At 41.6% G+C, this 22,780-nt stretch overlaps 1 protein-coding gene across 1 annotated transcript; it reads right to left on the reverse strand.

Moving 5' to 3' along the window:
* Positions 1-1,298: 1,298 nt before the first annotated feature.
* Positions 1,299-20,445, reverse strand: SCNN1A (sodium channel epithelial 1 subunit alpha). Its single transcript, XM_053450430.1, has 13 exons — positions 20,110-20,445; positions 13,551-13,859; positions 10,567-10,837; positions 9,814-10,001; positions 8,845-8,954; positions 8,466-8,629; positions 7,675-7,773; positions 6,946-7,063; positions 5,811-5,889; positions 5,345-5,402; positions 4,806-4,855; positions 2,850-2,925; positions 1,299-2,372 (listed from the first exon to the last, which is right to left on the reverse strand). Exons 2-13 carry the CDS (start codon positions 13,853-13,855, stop codon positions 1,971-1,973), a joined length of 1,920 nt encoding a protein of 639 aa, XP_053306405.1. The 5' UTR covers positions 13,856-13,859; positions 20,110-20,445; the 3' UTR covers positions 1,299-1,970.
* Between the last annotated feature and the right edge of the window lie 2,335 nt (positions 20,446-22,780).

Raw genomic sequence — 22,780 nt, forward strand, 5'->3', positions numbered from 1 at the left:
GCCTACCATTTCAATGTCTGGCTTAGTGTCTAGTGATATGAGTTATGCTGCACTACCATCAATGTCTGGCACAGTACACAGTGATAGGAGTTATGCTGTACCATATCGGTTCGGTAAATGTTATTTATTTAAACTTATTTAATGTATTAATTATTTATTTTCTCAGTTTTCTTGTGTTTTTTTCAGTTGACATGCAGTTTACAAATTTGTGAAATAAATATTCTTGTCAACATGAATTTTTTTTTGTGTGGGGGGGTGCCACATACAGGATTGCCCCGGGTGCCAAATAGGTACTCTAGGTATGCCCCTGGAATGGTTCATGGTAGAAACAGAATATGTCTTTGATGAATAGTTCCACTGTTTCAGCAGGAGTAGGAAGCCCCATGGTGGGGATAAAGTAGCCCATTTTGATGGCTAACGGCTCCCTGTCACCCGCAGTATAATTGGCCTCTGCTGGAAAACGAGGCTTTTGGAGAACAAAGATGCCGTTTCTCACATTCCCCTTTTCATTGTGATAAGATGGCCCCTGCATCGGTCCCAGATGTGTCGACTTCAGCAAAAAACGGTTTTGTGGGATCAGGTAGAATCGGGATAGTAAATAGTAAACCTATTTTTTAGGTCATCACAGACACATTGTGATGGGTAAAATAAGCTTAGAGAATCAGTTAATAAACTTTCCATAGAAGTTGATAAATCCCACAAATCTGTACCGCGTTGACCCGCAGGGAGTTGGATGGCGCCATTGCCTCTTGACCGACATTTTTGGGGCAGTAGATCGGACTGGGAAAATGATAGCTTGTTTCTGTGGATATGTTGTGAAACATATTAAGCATGTTTGGAGATTTGGCTGGAAAAACACGTGATCCGTGACCTGGCCAGCTGGCGCACCAAGCAAATTCCTCACACTCATCTGGCAGATAAGGTATTGCAACGCGCAGTCATAAGCTGGATATTCCCCGCCGCATAAAAACGTATGGTGCGTCTGCGCATACCCAGCCATCAGCTGCACTTATGTCATCAGGCGGCCACTGGCCATAAAGGGCCAGCCCTGCTGGAGTCCCACAAAAGTCCCTGGGGGGGAAAACAAAAGTCTAGGGTACAAATTAGCTTTTTTTTATTTTAAAATATGCTTACAATTTCACTGGAATTTCAATAAATCACCAATTTGTTTCATAGTGACGGCAAATTATTCGGTAGCCTCCAGATAGATTGCATTTGGTTTATAATGATCAAACAAGAACACAAGGACCGGCTACAATGAATCTGCAGACAAGGTTTTTAAAAGATAAAAGAGCCCATACAGTCTATAAGAATGTTTTAGTTGAGTAATCACGTCCACCAAGCCATCAAATTCTACTACAAGAAGGTCTAGTCCCAATCATGTAAGTGGCCAAGGCAGCTGCCCAGCGGACTATGCCGGTGATGGCCCTTCCGGTAGGTTGTAGCAAGAGGGAGGCAACAGAATCCCAGCTCGCCTACAGCTCCAGAAACCCTAGGACTAGCCCAGGCTACACGTGAATGGCCAAAGCGGCTAGCGCCATGTCTCTATCGAAGCTCAACGACACCAAAGCTGTGCACACTGACCCCTAGTGGCTGACAGTATACAGTGACATTCAGAAGCAGTCGGAGGATCATTTAGGGCAGCTGTATATTGCAGAAGAGTGTTTAATCATACAGTGATTTGCAGGCATTTAATGAACAATCATTTGCATTATGCTTTAAAGATTAGTAATGCTTATATTTTCAGATTTATAAACTATTTTTTTTATATCAAATTGTCTTTATTCACAGCTTCATCTCCCATTCTCTTCGAAACTTTTGCATTCTGTTCCCACCCTCTTCTTCCCTGCACTTCCAGTGTATTCTCCTTCAAACGGCCCTCCTAACCCACCTTTCCTTTGTTGACTCGCCCTTCGGTTTTAGATTCCTCACCCACTAACTTTACTCCACTTTCTCATTATGCATCTTGATCACTGAACTCGCCTCCTCGCGTCCCCATGGTGGGACACGTTGCTACGTAAGCTGGACGTACGAGAAGACCCACCACCCACAGAGCTAAGATCTAAGCTCTCGTATGCTGGGGGAGGTGTGATATCAGCCACCACCCTCATCTGGCTCTGGCTCTGTGAGGAGTCATTGCGATGAATTGGTTGGCCTCTTTCTTCAAAGTTTCCAAATGTTGGGTCGGGGGTTGGCACTCTGGAGGTCTCTTCCACTTGTTGAGTTTGACGGGCACGGTAACGATGAAGAAGAAGCACCAGCCCAATAATCACTACATCCATAACTAACTCTCCCATTTCCACCACCGACAGCACCGAAGAACCAAACCAAAGACTCCACTGGCTTCCCAACAAGGACAGGAGCATCACCATCTGTCAACAAACAAGAAGAGTCACATTACAAACAATATACAAAATTTGGGAGGGCAAGTTTTGTACACCAAAGGCTGAGGTCCTACTCTGCTTATCTCATTTTAAGATTTCCTTTATACTATAACAATTAAAATGTAAAAAAAAAAAACAATTATTTATGTATCAAAATGCATATAATGAGCTGAGTGTCCCTTTTAATTGTAACTCCTGAAAATCTGCATCTAAAAAGTAATTGAGTCGTCAAAAGGTTACCACTTCTTAGAATTTCTGAGATCCCTAACTAATTATGACTTCGAAACCAGCAGAATCCTCCTTCTGATTGGCTGATTCCATTGGCTGCCATTGTAATAACCACTTTTTAAAATTCACCTTAACAAAGATGTCCTATTAATGTGGGGTGCAGCTGGTGTTTGCATTGAAATATATAACTATAAAAACAGTCCATGTTAAATAGTTTGCAATAATTCGACCACTCACGTTAATTGCCGGAGATTCCTGGATTGTTTTGTAATTTAGTTCTTCGAAGTAAACGTTGACTTTGGCAATGCCATTCCTAAAAACAAAAGGAGGGATATGTTTTTGATAATCAATTTCAATGACAAGAATAAAGAATAGGAAAATATCTGGTTTCTCTTGTAGGATAGAAGGAATCGAGATAAAACCAGCAGTGTTGTCAAAAGAGAATCATTGCTGGCCGTCTCAGATACCATCCGTACCCATTTAAGTTCTATGCCTCTCCGTGACACTTGCCATCAGAAACCTTATTCAGAGACACTAATAGAAGGTCTAAGGCATTCAGGGTCCAATTGGGGACAACGAGGCCACCCTGGCACGTTAAGGCCAGCGGTCACCCGATGACATAAGCTCCAGGCCACATGTTACGCTTTTTCTGCTCACGTAACGTCCAGTCGAGCTCATCCAGCCGATGGTCGCACAGTAAAGCACTGGAGCAGCAGACCAGATGTCGATCAGCAGCCCACCGGCATTTGCCCGATATGCCAGATGGACAGTCCAGTCCGGAAGGCACTGATGGGAACCAACAGTAGTCCTTTTGCTTACATCAGCACTTCTGTGTTTAGGTCTGACCCATCCCCCAAGCTATAATTCACGTGACATCAAGAATGAATAAAAAGCAGAAGCCCTTATTGAAAGTGTACTTGGCGCTCACCAGACCATGGACAGTGAAGGAAACTAGATTTTCTCAGTTCCTGAAATACGATATGTGGTGTTTATGCTACACGGTCAAGGCCCTTTTATCTAAAAAAAATCTTCAAGTAAAATTATATATCCATATTTTATACGAGGAGTCCATTTGTGGTGCGTTACAATGTATCTAACAAGTCACCCTACCAGGAAACCAGGATGCTTGATTGAGTTAATTACCAAACAAAAGTGAAAGTGCATGTATGATGTCATTGGGGTCACCCAGATACCTAAAAGCTTTGACATTGCATTCTGGGTGTGTTCTTTGGAATGTTTTATGCTAAAGTGTTAAACTATTTTAGAATGTTGTGTGGGATGACATCAAGTTGCAGGAACCTGCATCATAAAGGTATTAATCAAGAGTGGCCTAATTGCAACATTGTATTCTGAACAAGGTATTTTTCATTCCATAAGGTGACGGGGATAATGTTGCATGCAGGTATTATGCCATCAAGGGATTTTTTTTTTTTTTTTAAAAAGGCTTCACTTTTCTTCCTTTTTATGGTTTTAGAAAGTATTCGTAATTAGTAATCAAAGTATTCAGAATTGCAAAAATGGTTAAAAATGTTCAGAAAATGAGAATACATGTTTGATATGGTCCAGCTTTGTTCACTAGTCATACCTAAGCCAACCTGTGGTGCATTTAACCCCTTAATGACAAAGCCCATACATGTACAGGCTCAAAATGCATTGTTTTCAATGGGATTAGGGACCACCCATTGTCCTTAAGGGGTTAAATTCAGTCCCAACCCCCAAGGACTGCTGCCCTAGGCTTAGGCCAAAATATACCACTGGTGTTTATGTTTTTCATAATGTTTCAGACAGGGTGTTTTAATCCAACGTTATGTGATTCTGTGGTAAAAGCTATGTGAAGAGGTTCCAAACATGGAGTGGGTGAGTGAATATGTATTTATGTACGTTAAAGTGAGTGTGTACAGTATGTGAAAGTGTGTGTATTAGGATGAGTATGTGTGTCTATAAGTGTGTTCGCATTCGCATAAGTGCGTATGTGTTAGCATGAAGGTGTAAAGGTGTATTAGCATGAGTGTATTAGTGTGAGAGTATGTGTAACTATGTGTGTCAGGTCAGTGAGTTGCTAGCAAGATAGGGAGCCCTTGGCTTTACCTGAACCCCAAGGTGTCTATATTCAGTATACCGAAATTGTAATCAACCTAGATTTATCTGCTGATTCAAATCCTTTTGAATAAGTGGAAGTGCTTTAACACTTACCGTTCTGTGATATTGTTGTTAGTCTCTGACAACACGTGAAACACCCAATCCTGTAATATTTAACAGCACAACAGTATTAACATGTGGTTGCAAACCGCATTATTTAAAAAGAATCCATTATCCTCCTGGTAACAGTATATATATTAACAAATGAACTTGGTTATAAGAAGTTCTAGAGAGTTGCTTAGGATAAATACTATTTTTCATCAGGGTGACTTATGGGCTATAGAACACATTTTCCACAGAGCTGTGCAATGGGAGAGGGTATACCTGGGAGGTTCCTAGTTATACCAAAAAGCATCATCACATAATAATATGGACATAAAGAAACACAGCTCAAAAAAAGCATAATTGGCCCATTCACCTTAAAAAACATTAAACTCAGGGCCAAACCAGCTGGTTGCCACACACATTAAAAGTTAGTATCTGCTTCCCAGGCATTAAAAATGGCGCATGGTAGGCTCCATCTTTCTCTCGCCCTATGGGGCATTTGCCCAGTTTGACCATTACCGTTAAGCAACATAAATGCTGAAACTCACCTCACTCACTGCTGTCGGCCAACGAGAATATCCAGCAGTAAGTTTATAGTCAGAAACCCTGTTAGAGAATAAGAGAATTAGATCCTGCTAGTACATCTGATGTGGGTAGTATCGTTGTACTTGGGGATAGATGCATTAGGGTTGCCAAATGTATAGAATGAATATAAAATATGTATATTTTTGATATATTGTACATTCTTTTTTGATAGAGTAGACCCAAAGGGCTGTGTAGCGGTGTGGCATTATAAGGAGGCAGGATAAGTTGTGAGATGTTTCCTAATTATTATCATTACTTGACTCATTATTCTGAGACTCTGTATTCAAATTACAACATACACCACCGTCGTTTGGGGTAACTTTGCTGTTTTCAATGAAAACAAGGACATTTCTGGCTGTAACGTTTGAAAGGTAGTGAATGCAAGTGCTGACAAGTAAGCACCCAGAGGCTTTGCAGAATTTCACTTACTGGCAAGGTTTACGGCATTTCTGAAAACACTTGAGCTCATCGGAGGTGAATTCCTTAAGAAGTTTGTAGTAACAGTGACCTGCGGGTGAAAATCACAATCATTATGCACCCTGACACTGTATAAAGTATACCTGTAATGCTCCCGGTTTCAATTCTTGTTCGGTACCTTCCAGGTGTCCCTATCGAGAAGTGTGCTGTTTTGTAACCAAATCCCTCTTTATTCCCCTCATTTTCTAAGACCTCAGTGTTCCGCAGTAGCGCAGTGTTCTACAGCCATAAAATCTGTTTCTAAATGTAATTTGTTTTAAAAAATGCATTAATCCTCAATGCCTTATTCCGTTACATAAATAGTTATCATTACGTCATAAAGCCTGCTTAAATGCCATAGAAAAACAGTGCCCCCTTTTGGCAACTGGTAATAATGACCACCAGTTAAGACCAATATCCAGTAGTCTGGTGGCCACACAGGTACAACATGCCTTTACAGGTGTGCCTTTAACATCTGTGGGGTAAGAATTAGTTCAAAACAGAACCTGGAAAACCACTTGGCATCATATATACACCACATGACCAAAAGTCAAGCCCATAGGCAGCCATGTCCATGGACCAAGATTGGAGTAGAATGGATCGTACTGAAGAGCTCAGTGACTTGGCACGGTCAGTTTGTGAAATTTCTTCCCTGCTAGATCTGTCCCGGTCCACTGTAAGCGCTATTATTGTAAAGTGGAACCATCTACGAGTGACAACTGCTCACACGCGAAGGGGTAGACCCGAACACAGAGTGAGGCCATCGAGTGTTGAAGAGCGTAGAATTGCCTGTCCTCTGTAGCATCGCTCACTACAGAGATCCAAACTGCCTCTGGAGGCAACATCAGAAGAACTTGGCCGGCCGCACAGAGCCCTGACCTCAACCCCATCGAACCCCTTTGGGATGAACGGGAATGGAGATTGAGAGCCGGGCGTCTCGTCCAACATCAGCGCCTGACCTCACAAACGCTCTACTGGATGAACGGGCAAAAATTCCCCAGAAACTCCCCAAAATCTTGTGGAAAGCCTTCCCAGAAGAGTGGAAGCCGTTACAGCCACAATATAAACATTTTTATTCTTAAAAAATATTTTTTTTATTTTTTCTTACCCCAACTTTTTTGCTTGTTGTAATCGCAATATTCTTCTCCCGCTGGCAGTGGGTAAAATGCATAGGCGCAGCGACATCGTTTGACCATCTGGGCTTGGAAACATGAACGGACACATACCTAGGGAACAGGGCCGTGTGAGTCTGGACTGGCTCTTTGTGAACTATTTTGGACTGGTTTGGGGGCAGCCCGTCCCTGTGTGCCAGCGTGGCACCCCCAATGGACGGACCTCCTCTCCCCTAAGTATGCCACCGAGTAGGAACATAACACCTAGTATTTATATACCGGTAGCGCCTTTCTCCCACGCTCTCTCTAATTAACCGAACCGGCAGCTGAATAATAGTAGAAGTAGTGGCTATGTTTTAAGGCTCGTAAGACCAGCAGTACATTACTGAACTATAATTCGAAATGAATTGTGAAGACCACAAGCAGCCAGTATAATGACTGGCAAGAGGGTGTTATGAGCAGAGCCGGGTGATATGATAACTATTACATGACATGCAGTATGAGGTTCCTCTCTAGATGCACGCGGCGTGCAAGGAAGTAACTACCACCTCGGCAGATGTAAACCTAACCACAGGAATTCACAGAGTATTTATAAAAATGCCCCTGCTAGGAAAAGTTTTACCCAGCTGTACTTACGAGTGACACCAGTTGCCACTGAGCACCGTCGCTGGGAATTCCATTAAACTCAATGAGCATCCCCCCCCAAAAAAAAATGAGGTTATTACCTGCTGAGTATATACACCGTCGTACAAAATCTTCACGTCAACATCGCTGCCATCCTCGGAACAGTCGCTGTACACGTCTCCCAAGCGGCTCACTTTTTCCTTTAAATGGCAAAAATATTTACCTTTACAGAATTTACATCTGGACGCCGTTTTCAGCTATGCAATAAATCACAAAATTATCCTGAAGTATGTAATACGGAAGACACTGAAGATGGGTCATGGTATCAGCAATAATTAAATATGATAATGGAAAAAAACTTGCAGTTATAATTTTCAAATTATACGAATAAAAGTGGCTGCGACGAGAATTTTGTTTTCAGATTCTCTTTCCGATAGCAGCCGTGTACTGCATGGTAATGTTAATTATGGAAGACAAGCCAGGCAGCCATCTTGGCCAAAAGTAAGAAAAACTGATACAAAGTATCGCAGGTAGATGATTACATACTATCTGTCCACAGCAATGCGCATGTGTTACTTCAGACTTGGATCTTGTGAAAGATCACATGACCGTATTTGACCAATGACGCCTGTAGTCAATTACAAGAAAAGCCCAATAGTGACTATCGATACAGACCACTGGCTCCAAAAGAGAAGATCCTGCGCAGATGACAAGCTTCCACGTAGAATGTCCGAGAAAGGAAAGGCTACAGTATAGAGGGTCACCACATACCAGGGTCACGAGTAAAAACCCCCATTCTGCTAAAGACCCCCCATTGTTGATATTAAGAAGAGGCAGAGGTTACTGTAGGTCGCCCTCAATGATGCTGAGGACACCACATCATTAATCTCACCATTTTCATGCCAATAGACGTCTCCATTCCAGGCTGAATATTAAAGCCACGGTCATCCATGAAAGCAGTTTCACTTTGTCCATGGACAAGTATTCGGGCTCCAGCGACAGATGAAAGAAGCGGGATGTAGTCATATTGGACAGTGCGAAGGACAAGGGTCAAACCTGAAAACCACAAAAGCAACATTTTTATACGACCCGTCAAAAACATCATGGCCACCAAGCAGAAAATACTACGGGATGGCTACAAGTGGGATATAAATCTTTCTTGAAAAAAACGTTGCATCAACAGAGTAGGTCAGGGCTGTAAATTAGTAAAAGAGTCAAAGAGATTAGCAGTGAGTATGATGTGATTATACTTCTTTGGTTGATTGACATACCATTTTTGACGCCAGGCAAAGAGGAGCTCCAGGCATTGTTGGGGGAGCTGGTATTTCCTTTGAAGGTGTAGCAGTTTCCGTACATTGCGTGGTGAAAACGAGAGTAAACTCTGTCGAGAAGAAAAAAATGGCTTTTTGTAGCTACTTAATACATTTTCCATGAGTTCAGATCGTGTGTCTGTGAGTTGTGTAGTTGTCTAGTTGTCTATGAGCAGTGTGTGCTTGGTTCTTGTGTAAGTCAGGCCTGGAATGGCCATCTGGCACATGGGGCACATGCCTGGTGGGACGGTAGGACCACATACTTAGACTGGCCATATGGTATAGAGACAGATGATGGCTGATTGGGGGCCTGCAGAATGCAACCAGAGGTTGGATGTGCCCAGCCACACACTACGTGAGCATAAAAACGTAGCATCAGGAGGCTTTAAAGTGCCAAGGTCGCTCTACCATTGTCAGTCCCGCCTTGGTTACTGGTACCGGCACTCTAGCAGCAGACTGGGACCTCTAATGTGTGGCCACAAGCTAGATATGCCACATTCTGCATGAGTCAAAAAACACAGTGGGCATCTCTTCATATCCAGCAGGCAGCTGGGTCACTGGCGCCCATTGGCCTTAAAGTGCCAGGACTGTCTAGTCACCCCCAGTCCAGCCCTGCTATGAGTACTTGTCTCTGATTGTAGATACAAACTGAGTTGGAGCTTATGTCAGGCCCGTAAAATAGGAGTGAGGCATCTCAACATAAAGTTGGCAATTTACCTATTGACCAATTGAACGTTTATAAAAATGTACTCAATCTCAGTTCAAGAAACCTAAATGGTGGTTTGGACCAAATATCATCTTTATATTCTTCAGTAGGGATACATGTGTAAAAATGTGGAATATGTAACTGTTTTTTAAGGAAACCCCCAAATAAAAAGTATAAATAAACCTTGTAGAAAATGGTGGAATGTTAAAATGTCAGTAGCATACCCTTCGGTACAGGAGTCCTCATTGAATCTACAGGCGAAGATGAAGTCTTCTAAGTTTTCCTCGTTGATGTCTCCTTCTCTAGGTACCCTGGCCAGGATATTTATATAGTGAAACCGGTACCATTCTCGGATGGCATCTACCCCGGAACTGTATGTCTGGTAGAAGCAGTCACCTCCAGTTTCATTGCACTGTAGGGCAAATAAAGAGAATTATATAATGTATGCTATAGGATCTATAAGATCTGTTTGATTGGACAGTAGCTCATTTGGGGCTTTGGTAGTAATGGGGTATACTAGAAGATGTATTCGAAATTTGAATATCCGTTCTCAAATGTTCCATGGAATCAAGTAATGGCTCAGATAAAACAAAAGTCTTGGGAAAGGGGGCTATAGTGTAAAATTAGAGGGTCAGCGTTTAGATGAAGTGTAAGAATGTACATCTTCAATAAGATGTTGGGTGAATGAGGAAAGTATCCTTTCAGCAGACTCTGTAGAGGTTAATTCAGTGATGGAGTGATGGATGGATGGAGTAAGCATAATCTTATCCTTAACATAAGACAAGGCAATGGACCAAGTAAGGTTTGAGGTCTAAGGACATCTAATAGAAAAATTGGAAGACTATATGGGCCAGGTGGTTATCTGTTGCCATACTTCATAGTTCTGTAGCTCACACTTGGGTGTATTCGCAAGAATGTATCAGATATTCTCACATTAATTGTATCCACTTTACATGAACTGATATAATATACTTCACCAGCTTAAAGCCGATGTTCCAGTCCTTGCGTTTCACTTGCATTTCCTCGTCCTCCGTCTCCCCTGTCCTTACGCTCCGAGTCTTCCTTTGGTTTCCTTGCTCAGGGGGTATCTTCTCAAGAGGGAAAGGCAACGGCGGAACTGAGCGACGGTTCCTACTCTTTTGGGGAATTCGTCCATACACCCCAGTCCCGTTGTAATCATAGAGCTGGAATAACATTTTTTGGGTGGCTCTATCCAGCTCGTTCAGATTCTCCAGAATTGAGTGGTATCTGTCAAAAAGCAATAAATGAGTAATATCGAAATTGTGCACAAAATATGGGCTTTGGGTTTGGCCGCTCACTAACAGGACTGAATTCTGGTAAATCATTTGAAGACTTTTTGTCTCTAAATCTGTGAGAGATCCCAGAACCTTCAACATATGTCGCTGCCGGAGAACATTAGATGCCGGCCATTTCTGACCATTTTTATGGGTTAATTCAAGCGACCCTCGTCCAAACAATTCATTTCTAAAAACCTGAATTATTGATTTAATGCCGTAAATCTTCTTTACTAGAATAATGGAATGGAACTGATTGTAATTAAATATAGGTCATCCTTTATTGATGCTTTGGTTGATTCCAATAAAACACATGCCAAAAAAACCTAGGTTGTGCAAAATTATAAAGCAATTGATTTGGGCACATTTTGGTACATTATGCTATTTTCGCGTTAAATATTTAGAATGTCACGTGAGTATTTTCTGAGTGAGCACTAACGAGCAGGAGACGCATTCATTATAAGGCAACACTTATATTAAAGTGCATGCATGGGCAGAATTATTTAATTTTAAAGTGTTTTAATTTAATTTAAGAGAGTTCTACAAATAAGGGACAATTCCTGAACGCTGAATTCCAGGAAGGAAAGACATTTCCTCCTTTATCTATTAAAACAAACAGGAGACAGCAAATTAACTGGTTTATAGTGACTTATAGTTACACAAAAGTGGCATTTAATCAATAGACGCATTAATAAATGTTGCATGATGTTTTAATGAATATATGGTAGGTAGGAAGATATAGCACATAAATTTCCTGTTTCTTTTATTGACCTTCCTGATTTGCTGCTAATGTAAAACATTTTTAACTCGTTGTATAATGGTAAAGAAAAGAGGAAACAGGAAGGTTTACCAGAGTGCCCATAGTGCCCAAAGCCTGGCTACAGGTAGGCAGCAATCTCGTTTTGCCAACACTGGCAAGCTCCTCCAGAAAGGGCTGAGAAAGCATAATTCAATAGATGGGGACCAGGGGCCAGACTGGCAATGATGGTGTGTCAAGTAGCTGAAACTGAAATTCTCTATGAGATTCTACTGATATTATATTACCTGGGATGCAAGAAGTTATTATATATTATATAATAATAGTTTATATTATTATTATTATTATTATTATTATTATTATTATTATTATTATTATTGTTGTTATTATTATTATTGTTATTATTATTATCATTATTATTATTATTATCATTATGATTATTATCATTATGATTATTATTATCATTATGATTATTATTATTATTATCATTATGATTATTATTATTATCATTATTATTATTATTATCATTATGATTATTATTATCATTATTATTATTATTATCATTATGATTATTATTATTATTATCATTATGATTATTATTATTATTATCATTATGATTATTATTATCATTATGATGATTATTATTATTATTGTTGTGTGACACAGACTGTTCTGGCAGTTTGCCGCGGCGGTTTCTCCATCCTCACTCACTCACCGCTGTCAGGTTAGCCAATAACCCGTTTAATCATCAGCTATTCGTCATCTGAATAAATACGTTGGTACATTAAACATTTGGACTTGGCGTGCCAAGAATCTACAAACGCTGCAGAGAAACTGTCAAGACCAGGAGTTAAAAAATAAACCATAAAATAATACATGGGTAATCAGCCAAACCATTCACCTCTGGGAGGGTCATGTAACGGACGTCACACAAGTAACCCTTTCAGCATCAGATACGTATTCGCCGTACCTGTGAATTCTCCAGGTGTGACCCGGAGTCTCCAGGTGAAACGTTGCTTCCCTGTGTCTCCTGGACGCCTCCTATTTCTCTGAGGCAGGGGCGTGGTGTTTAGCCACGCCCACTCCCTGCCCACTTCCCCTCCCACTCCCAACCCACCTAATGCTACAGTATCTGGGGCTAGTCTCGCCATTGCCTCCAGCTAACCCTGGAGGGCAGTTTTTTTTTTATAATATTACTTTTTTCATACGCCGCAGAGGCCAGAAATATAAATGATCTTTCACATAGTTTAGTGCAACTGTTTTGCTGAAGTGAAATTAAAGAGTTTGCTTAATGACTCAATGGCAAACCATTTCCTCTCTAGCAAAGCATTTTTTTTTCATTTCCTGTCTTAAGTGTTTATAACTTTGTAAAAAAAAAAAATATATGTCAAATAGGTCAAAAGAAAAGTTCACCATTTTTTGCCCCATTTAAACTTTTAAAAATCGCCCTTAACTGTGTTGTATATTTTAATGTGTTTGAAAGCTGTGTTCGCTTTCGCCAGATTCTGTCTATTAAAGCTCTGGTTATGATAATTCAGAGCCTCCAGTGAACGGTGGGAGAAATAGGGCAATGAATGATTATGCTCTGCCGTAAAGCGATCCACACAGTGACGTTTGGCAGCAGGGGCCGGCCTCCGAACGTCACATGATATCCAACAATGGAGTGCTCCATGTCAACAACAAGAAAGAAAACACAGCAATTAACTACTTCCCACCCATTTAAGGCTAGCCCCACCCCCTATGTGTGGTTATCCCTACATGTACATACAGAAAGCTCAGCCCTGTTATAAAGCCACTCCTCCAGAAGAGGAGGAGCTCCAGGTAGCCTATCCTAGGAGGTTTACAGGTATGTTTATTAGCACTGAGTGGAATTTGTTTTTAATGTATATTCTTTCCCTATTGCACTCACCTGTACGGGTTTAAGGTGCACACAGTCACAGCCGGAAATGAGAGCTTATCCGAATTAACGTTGAGATTAATGCTAACGGGGTAACTGAAGTACTGACCGAACAGAAGGCCAAACTGCCAGTACATGAGCCCAAAAGTAACCAGAAAAAGCACAAGCCAGAACACCGTCTTCATCCGGTTGTTCCGGGAGCAGACGAGCCGGATTGCCCCATGGATGGTGGTGTTGCTACAGAAGAACTCAAAAAGCTCTCTGTATGAGGTATAAAACCCTATAAGTGGTTCCTTCTGAGATTTCTCTTCCTCCATCCTTCTGGAAAAAATAAAATTGAAACATGTATGTTTAAGGAATAAAAGCCAAGACAACAAAGGGTGGAATGCTTTGCTGACATACAGTTTGTTTTCTTACAGAAGTCTAAAAGACAACAGAGATAGAATAACCAGAATGCACAATATTTGGAAATCACAAGTTGGTTTCATGTTATGCTAATCTACCCCATGTCTCCATAATCCTATATATAAAAAAAATGTGTGTGTGAGCATGGATGTGTAAGTGTATGAGTATGGATGTGTATGTGTGTGTATGTGAGCATGAATGTGTAAGTGTGTGTGAGTATGGATGTGTAAATGTTTGTGTGTGAGCATGGATGTATAAATGTTTGTGTGTGAGGATGGACGTGTAAGTGTGTGTGTGAGCATGGACGTGTAAGTGTATGTGAGTATGGGTGTGTAAATGTTTGTGTGTGAGCATGGATGTGTATGTGTAAGTGCGTGTGAGTATGCAATGTATGTATAAGTGTGTGTGAGCATGGATGTGTGTGAGCATGGATGTGTATGGGTACATGTGTGTGTATGTGAGCATGAAGTGTGTGTGAGAGGGAGTAAGTGAAAAGCACTGGCTGCAATTCTTCCATAACAACCACCAATCAGCTTCTACAATCCTCTTACTTGCGCAGGTGGAAGCCGATTGGTTGTTTACGCTGTGGTAAAACTGGACCATCGAGGATTTATGTTAATAAAACAGTAAATCACCCACACCTGTTTAGTGACGGTGTCCTGATGCACAGCCGGTTATTATTCTAATTATAGAGATAATATTAGCTTTCAGAGAGATAATTGTGAGTTTTATTAATGTGCCAATATTACTAAAGTTTGAATCACAATTCACTCCAACCATAATCTCGCTCATCAAAATTATGAAGGGGATAAAAGAATTTCAGAGGGGGCCAACCGAGTAATATACCTGCCTGAAATATATTCAGCTATCCAGTCCTGTCTACCACACAAATCAAAGGAGCACAGAAAGGATCCAGTTGGTATGTCCACGCTTCTGTACATAAAAGCACCCATCCAGCCCATATCGCGATAGACAAATACATTTTGCCATTGGGAGCCTTAAAATGACGCTGTAACACCTTTTAACATAACTCCATCAATTTTTCATGTATTTAAAATACTTAAAATAAGCGAGAAGTTTAACTCACAGAAGTGGCAGTTTGTGGCAGAATCTGGCCTGACAATTTATTTAGCTAATTTGTTTTGTTTGTCGCACACCCTTACAAAGGCTGCCTGAACCAATCAGAAACAACCATAAGGGAGAAATAACTAAATGGGGGAAAATAATAATGCAGCATTAAAATGCCTCGCCACACGGAGTGCTTTATTTATTTTAATATGTACACCGGCTTATTTAATGTAATGTAGCCCATGGAAAAGAGAAGCTGGGCAAGGACTTGGGCTTATGGCAATGGGGTTAAGGGACATTGGTTAGGGGACTTAGGAAGGTTTTATATATATATATATATATATATATATATATATATATATATATATATATATATGATCCTCCATTAATCAGTTCTTCTTGCCTGAATCTTCCCGCTCATCCTTCATTTTTTTTAATAATGTTACTTGTTTCCCTTACATATTAAAACTGTGCCCATTTTTTACCCAACAGCTTGTGTCCGTGTGTTTTCTATTTAGACCCACAAATTGACGATGCAACATAAATTGTCAGATTAGGTACATGTGGCTTATGTTCTCATTTGTTCTAGACATTCATGTAGTTAAATTACATTTAAAACGTCCAAAAAGCCCCAAATCACCAAATCTGATCAGACTTTGTCACATAAGTGCTGCAAGTAAAATGTAAGATTGTATAAAATTATTAGGAAAGCTTCGTTGTATCAAAGCCAATCTTTGTTCAAAGCTGAGATACAATTCTTAGAGGAATTTAACCTTTAATATCAATCAGTAGGGTAACAATACCATGTTCCGAGCCGGTCACCCTACCCTTTACCCCATACCAAGCCAACATGGCGGCTCAGGAGTCTTCACGAGTACATTCCCACCGGTACTTATCACTAGCACTATGAGGAAGGTCACACAAATACGGCGTGGAAGAGTTGCTGCTTCGATGTAAGCATTTTACAGAGCTGTTAAAGGGTCTAATGGGCAAGTTAAGCGATGGACGGGTTATACCCGCACATGTGTGACACAGGCTCTTCCTAACGTGTTTTTTTTTTAATATAAAACACTAGATGTTCAACCATAATTATTGTGTTCCGTAAGTCGCGCATAGACATTCTTTACAGTGCATGGTCGGGTGTCTTGGTTAAAAAATATGAATTCTGTCTGGTTTCTGATTTCCTGCCAGTTCTGGAAATTTCCATCACTATAAGGCATAGAGTTCTGATTTTATGTCAGTTCTGGAAATTTCCATCACTTTAAGTTTTAAAGATGGATCCTACCCAAGTCAGAAGCGCAGCACCTGCCAGCTCCCGATCACTCCGTGTTCCTTTCAAGCGCTAATGGTTTTTTAACAGGTTGGACAAGTTATGGCCCTTGTTACATAAGACGCGGCGCGAGGTTGCCGACGAGAACTCTTGTTCTAAATAAACTTTATAATTTTGGAATGTAATCATTAAGCAAAACAAAGTCCAAAATATTATTTTGGAAATATTAACAACAGGGCCTCCCGTCATATTATTATCCCCCGACGCCTCCCTTTACAAAAACCTTCACTATTCAGATAATGTTTTTATTTCATAATTAAATTAATTTTCTAATTGTCTCTGTTTTTTTGTTTTTTTTTAAATCAAAACGAGGGAGAGTCCAGTTGTTTTGTATATACACTGGCCAACATGCAGACTAGCAATGGAAGGGTTAACTCCGATACAAGCAGTATATCGGTTTCATTTACCCATTTCTTGCTGCATTGTTTGCTTACTTTTAATTCACTTCACATAATGAGCAGGAGGCTCGTTTTGTCCTCTGTTGACGTCCAGAAAATGGCCGCCCGGGTAGGCTAAGTCTTTGATTTGTTGCCAGATTTACCCTTTCGCTGCCCAGAAATGCTTTAAAGTTTTGTGGACGTTTAACCATAACGTCAGAAAGTTACTGCTATATTAAAAGATTTTATTCTCCATGACTTCAAGACGTCCAGAAATGTTTTTCTGAGGAAATCGTATGTATTGTGATGGGGTCGCTGGTACCCCGGTGGGGGTCTCTCCGTCAGACACTGCTTCCTTAGGACTGGAACCCCCGAAGAATAGCTGTATATAGTAATTTACCCCAAACACCAGACAGGAACTGAGTTTAACGTGAAACCCGCCGGAATTTAAAACAGTCCGAGGAGGAAATTTACATACAATAGTCGCAGCAAAACTCGGCCCACCTCAGCCCAGTAGGGGGTCGCTATTGTGGGGAAAATGGTAAAGACGTGCGTTTTTCTAGACTTCTGGCCGAAACCGGCTGGATATCCGATCTTGGTGCAAATACCGGCCATAGAGGTCTCTGTCCTGTAAGTCCTCACCCAATGAGTAACACCACAGAAAAAAAAACCTCCGAAAATGCAGGTACCCCAAATCTGTGTCCGAGCACCACGGTCTTTAGAGTCTCTGGTAATTGGGGAAACCTGGGGGGGGGAGAAGTAGACCCTATGTACCCACATCCCCAAAAAACAGAACCCCCTTCCATAGGCTGTAGGGAGGAGGCTGGCCCCCAGGGCCCAGCACCGGGGCACGGAGGCTTCCATGACATACATGTGTACTCCTTCATACATAGAAGCATGAGGGAATGTGTAAATATGTATGTTGATGAGTTGATACAGGTATGATCTGCTTCGTCATACCTATATTATAGATATATAGGGGGACCAAGACACCCTAACTCTTTTCGTTTTAATTATACTTTATTAGTTTGAGAGGATGTTCTTTTTTGAACATCAAATACGTCTTCTCTTCAAAAGATATCTTCGCTATTTCCCACATGACTAAGTTCAGACTCACCGGTCTGTAATTACCTGACTACACCCGGCTAGTAATTTAAGAGCGCAGCGTACATGGAATTTATCACCCATCCGCAACTATCTGCTTTAAAATGTCAGCGAATGTGACATTGAACTCAAGGCTAAGCTCACGGGCTGTTCTTCTCTCCGTCAAGGGACACTCATGGCGTAATTGATCAAATCCTGTCAAAATTCTATTTTTCTTTATACACATTTTCACTATATGAGTGTACGCAAATGTTTTGTTACACTTATGTCGATTTCCACCCCCCCAAATAATATTTCTGTCAATCCATCTGTACCCCGGGAACGTCTTATCGGATGGCCTTTTGTGCAGCAGTGTTTTATTTATTTCGTTAAAAAGAAATGGTTTGATTAAAATATCAGTCATTTGTGAAAAAAAGGTTGTATTAAAAAAAAGTGTTTGCTAAAAATGTTATCAATGCTTTTAGTCAGTAAAATGATGGAAGAATTTTTGTATTTGGCGGACTCAGCGATAAAGAATTAACAGGTTTGGCCGTCAGAGGATCTCCCTTTCCCAATCGCGCAGAAGCGGGGCAGGGGGGGCAGTTTGGCGGGATATGGCCCCGAATAGCAGGGGCATCCCATAAAAAATGGGACGGTTGGGAGTAACGGCCAGGTACGGCCCTTGATAATATAAAGTAAAGTCCTCCAACTAAACAACGTTGTGTTACAGACTGTATGGGAACACTAACTCGATTAAGAATACACGAAGGTTTGGGAAGTTGCCAGGTTGGCCCCGTATGAGGTTGGCAAGGAGTTAGAAAGAGCTCATTGTGACTGTAAGAAACCCGCGGTGTATGAGGTATGTTGAGTGTTTTTATTTCAACATTCTTGTGTAAATTCATACGTCGGCATCTCCTACGTGACTTTATGAACAGATTGGGTCCTGATTGTCATGCAAGAAAAACCATTGTAGCCCAGCTGCTTGCCGCAGTGTCGGTCTTAAATCGGGGCCTGCCCTGGGCAATCTTCGGCTCTCCTGATGCTGTGGACTACATCTCCCATAATGCTCTTACAGTCATAATGCTGGCAAAGCATCAAGGGAAATGTAGTTCACAACATCTGGAGAGCCGAAGATTGCCCACTCCTGCCCTAGGACTAATCCAAGGCAGCGCCACCAGCGATACCGCTGAGCGCCAGGATATGACATCATATCCAGTTCACCCGCCATTAAAGGAGGAGGAGCTGCGGCCCCCTCTGGACCTGCCACCCTAGTCGGCCTAGGGCAGATTACGCTATTGGCCCTAGGCCTGACCCAAGGCTGCACCCCTAGCCACCTCCATCCCACCTGCACCCAGTTAGGGACTATTAATAGAGTCTGAAACCTCAAATGTATCGTTTAACATGAAGGAAGGAAGAAAGAACGAAATAATGAACGAAAGAACAAACAGAAGAAAGAAAGAAAGAAAGAAAGAAAGATGAAGCTACACGGGGCCATCGGCAGCAGCATTCTGTTTGTCTCTTGAGTGCCGTTGGGGGTGGGATACAGTATGGATCGTTAATTACAAAAATGAAGCTGATATATAAAGTCTTAGAAGATTTTTTTCTACTTTGTTATAAATGAGCACAGGGGTTTCCCTTTACTGTAAGTAACACAATTAACAAGAATTTTTGGACGGATGGAATACACATACGGGAAGGCAGTCACATGACCCGCTGCCAGGAACACTCCCGTGGGACACGCACAAGAACACGGACATGTGCAGACGGTCACACAATGAAACGTAAATATATTCCATAAACATTTAATTTGTAAACTCCATACAGAAAACCCGGCTCCCGGAATCGTATGTTCATACGTGTTATGGTATAGAGGGGTCATGGAAGTCATATAAGTACTCCTGAGACACATCTACCACCATTGTCACCCGGGTATACGTCAAGCAAACCTTTGATGCTGGGTTGGCGTTCTGGTCGTACCTGTTCACAGGTATGAGGACTATCTCAGGTAATGGCGGTGTACGAATATCAGCACTTCCATTTACATGATGTCAGCGTACTGGTACCAGTATGGTCACTGACTTAAACCCAGTGTATACAGATACCAGGACACTGGCACAGGTAATCCAGGTACAAAGGTATACCAGTAATCCCAGTATACAGAGATCAGAACAGTCAGCGCACTATTTAAAGTGACAGCAGCAAAACTGGTACACAGGTACTGGGACATTAACACAGGTAATGGCAGTATACAGGTGAAAGGGAATGCACACAGTTATCACAGTATACAGGTTTCAGGGCATTAACTGACCTGGGATCCTTGGTCTGCTTCTTGCACCTTTTGACCTTGAGTTCTGGGCTTTTCCCGTTCCTCGGTGTCCCCTGTAGATAAATTTACCTAGAACATTTATTTTCACAGAGTTCCAGAATATTGGTGTAAGACTTTCTCTCCATGAGTTTTGGTTCTCTCTCTGTCTCTCTCCACACTATCTTTATCTTTCTATCTCCCTCTCTCCCTCTCTGAACCCTCTCTTCTTGTTAAACTGGACCTCGTAAAGTTGAAACTGGTTTTATTCCAGTTGAATCTGGCAGCCCAGTATCCATGGACCTCCCCTTCCCTCCCCTGGCTGTTTCTTACCTGGAAAGACAACCTCATTTACATCACAAAAAACTTCTGGACAAAATCTCATTTAGTAAACAGTAGATTGAGTTTATATAGAAACGTTTAATATTCCCAACCAGAGACACAGGCGTGCTACTATACACAACCGGGGACACAGGTGTGCTACTATACACAACCGGGGACACAGGTGTGCTACTATACACAACCAAAGACACAGGTGTGTTACTATACACAACCGGGGACACAGGTGTGCTACTATACACAACCGGGGACACAGGTGTGCTACTATACACAACCAAAGACACAGGTGTGTTACTATACACAACCGGGGACACAGGTGTGCTACTATACACAACCAGAGACACAGGTGTGCTACTATACACAACCGGGGACACAGGTATGTTACTATACACAACCGGGGACACAGGTGTGTTACTATACACAACCCTGGACACAGGTGTGTTACTATACACAACCGGGGACACAGGCGTGTTACTATACACAACCGGGGACACAGGCGTGTTACTATGCACAACCGGGGACACAGGTGTGTTAATATACACAACCGGGGATACAGGTGTGTTAATATACACAACCGGGGATACAGGTGTGTTAATATCCACAACCAGAGACACCGGTGTGTTAATATACACAACCGGGGACACAGGTGTGTTAATATACACAACCAGGGACACAGGTGTGTTACTATACACAACCAGGGATACAGGTGTGTTAATATCCACAACCGGGGACACAGGTGTGTTAATATAACCAACCGGGGATACAGGTGTGTTACTATACACAACCGGGGACACAGGTGTGTTACTATACACAACCGGGGATACAGGTGTGTTAATATCCACAACCGGGGACACAGGTGTATGAACATACATAGCTAGACACACAAGTGTATGATCATACACAACCAGAGACACAGGTGCGTTAATACACAAAGTCAGACACACAACATGTGAATATACACAGCCACACACACTGCTGTATATATATCCACAGCAAGACTTATAGGTGTGTGAATATACACACAGACACTCAGGAGTGTGAATACACAGAACCGGAAACACAAGTGTGTGAATATACACAACCAAAGACAATGATATGTGAATATATACCTTCCGACACACAGGTGTGTAAAAATACACAGCTAGACACAGGTGTTTGGAAATATACACAAACAAACAGGTGCTCCCGAGTATACAAACAGACATATTGGTGTGTGAATATACACAACCAAAGACAAATAGGTGTGTGTGTGAATATACACAACCAAAGACACAGGTGTATTGAACATACACAGCCAGGTACGTGGATTCATTTTTATTTATTTACAGTTTTCAGTACAATAAATACGAGTTACAATGAGTGCATCGTAGAAGAAGAGCGCCAGTCGTTGTGATCATTGGTTAAGCTCTAGTTTGTAAATTACCGCAGTACTACAATCAAAATGTGTACCTTTTAGAACTTTTTGAAGTTTTAAAGAGTCGAAGGAGTTCCCAAGATACGGAGCGGCGAAGGTGAAAGCCTTTAGACGAGATTCGGCGGCAGCTTTTAAAAGAGAAGAGAGACGGGCGCTATCTATGAGACGCGGAGGGTGTGCAGGTGTGCGATGGGATGTGGCTGAAGAGCTGTGAAGAAGAAGGTATTGTGACGACGGTGCGTGGTTTTTAGGGTCAGTGGTGGTCTGGATGAAATTAAGAGCATCCAGGTGGTTGAGAAGGATTATAGAGGAGAGATATAGACAGCAGGGAGACAAGAAAGCAAAGAGTTACTCTGTAACCGAAACCGAGGATTCCACGTTATCCCTGCTGTAAAGACTCAAACCTTAATCAGCCGTCGGTCTCATCTTAGATTCAGGAGCCGTATGCCGATCCCGCGCGTGTTTAAAGTCCTTCATTGTAAATAGCCTCCATCATCCTACATAAGTGTTCCGGTTGTAGATTAAGAATAAAGTGGTTGTTTGTGATCTTTTGAAGAAAGGAGCACCGAGTCTTAATTGTTAACGTGGGTGGTGAAAGAAATAGTTGATTGCCGAGTGTAGCTGCCACGGAGTCAGTAGGATGGCGTCGGGATCCTATGACACAGACAAAGTTCCTCGTAAAAGAGATCTGGGAGGGATATTCATATCGTATTTGTATTGATTTACAACAGATAGATGAAGAAAGGAGGAAGAGGGAACTGCCCTTTTATGCTTGAACATCGTTACTACTTTATTAAAGAGAACTGCCGCTATGGAAGTAGGGTAATAGACCTGGCATTCCAAAAGTCTACATGTTAACGGTAAAAATGACACAGCTTGGTGGTTAGAGTGGAATGTGGGGTCTTCTGCATCCACAATTGTTGA

Source organism: Spea bombifrons, chromosome 11 (assembly GCF_027358695.1).
Source record: "Spea bombifrons isolate aSpeBom1 chromosome 11, aSpeBom1.2.pri, whole genome shotgun sequence".
Lineage (NCBI taxonomy): Eukaryota > Metazoa > Chordata > Amphibia > Anura > Pelobatidae > Spea > Spea bombifrons.

Excerpts from the sequence above, each read along its gene's own strand:
- SCNN1A (XM_053450430.1), bottom strand. The coding sequence starts at position 13,855 with ATGGAGGAAGAGAAATCTCAGAAGGAACCACTTATAGGGTTTTATACC. Across the intron at positions 5,403-5,810 it reads AAATGCCGTAAACCTTGCCA|GGTTTCTGACTATAAACTTA; the intron begins GTAAGTGAAATT and ends ATTCTCTAACAG. Across the intron at positions 4,856-5,344 it reads GGCCGACAGCAGTGAGTGAG|GATTGGGTGTTTCACGTGTT; the intron begins GTGAGTTTCAGC and ends TAAATATTACAG.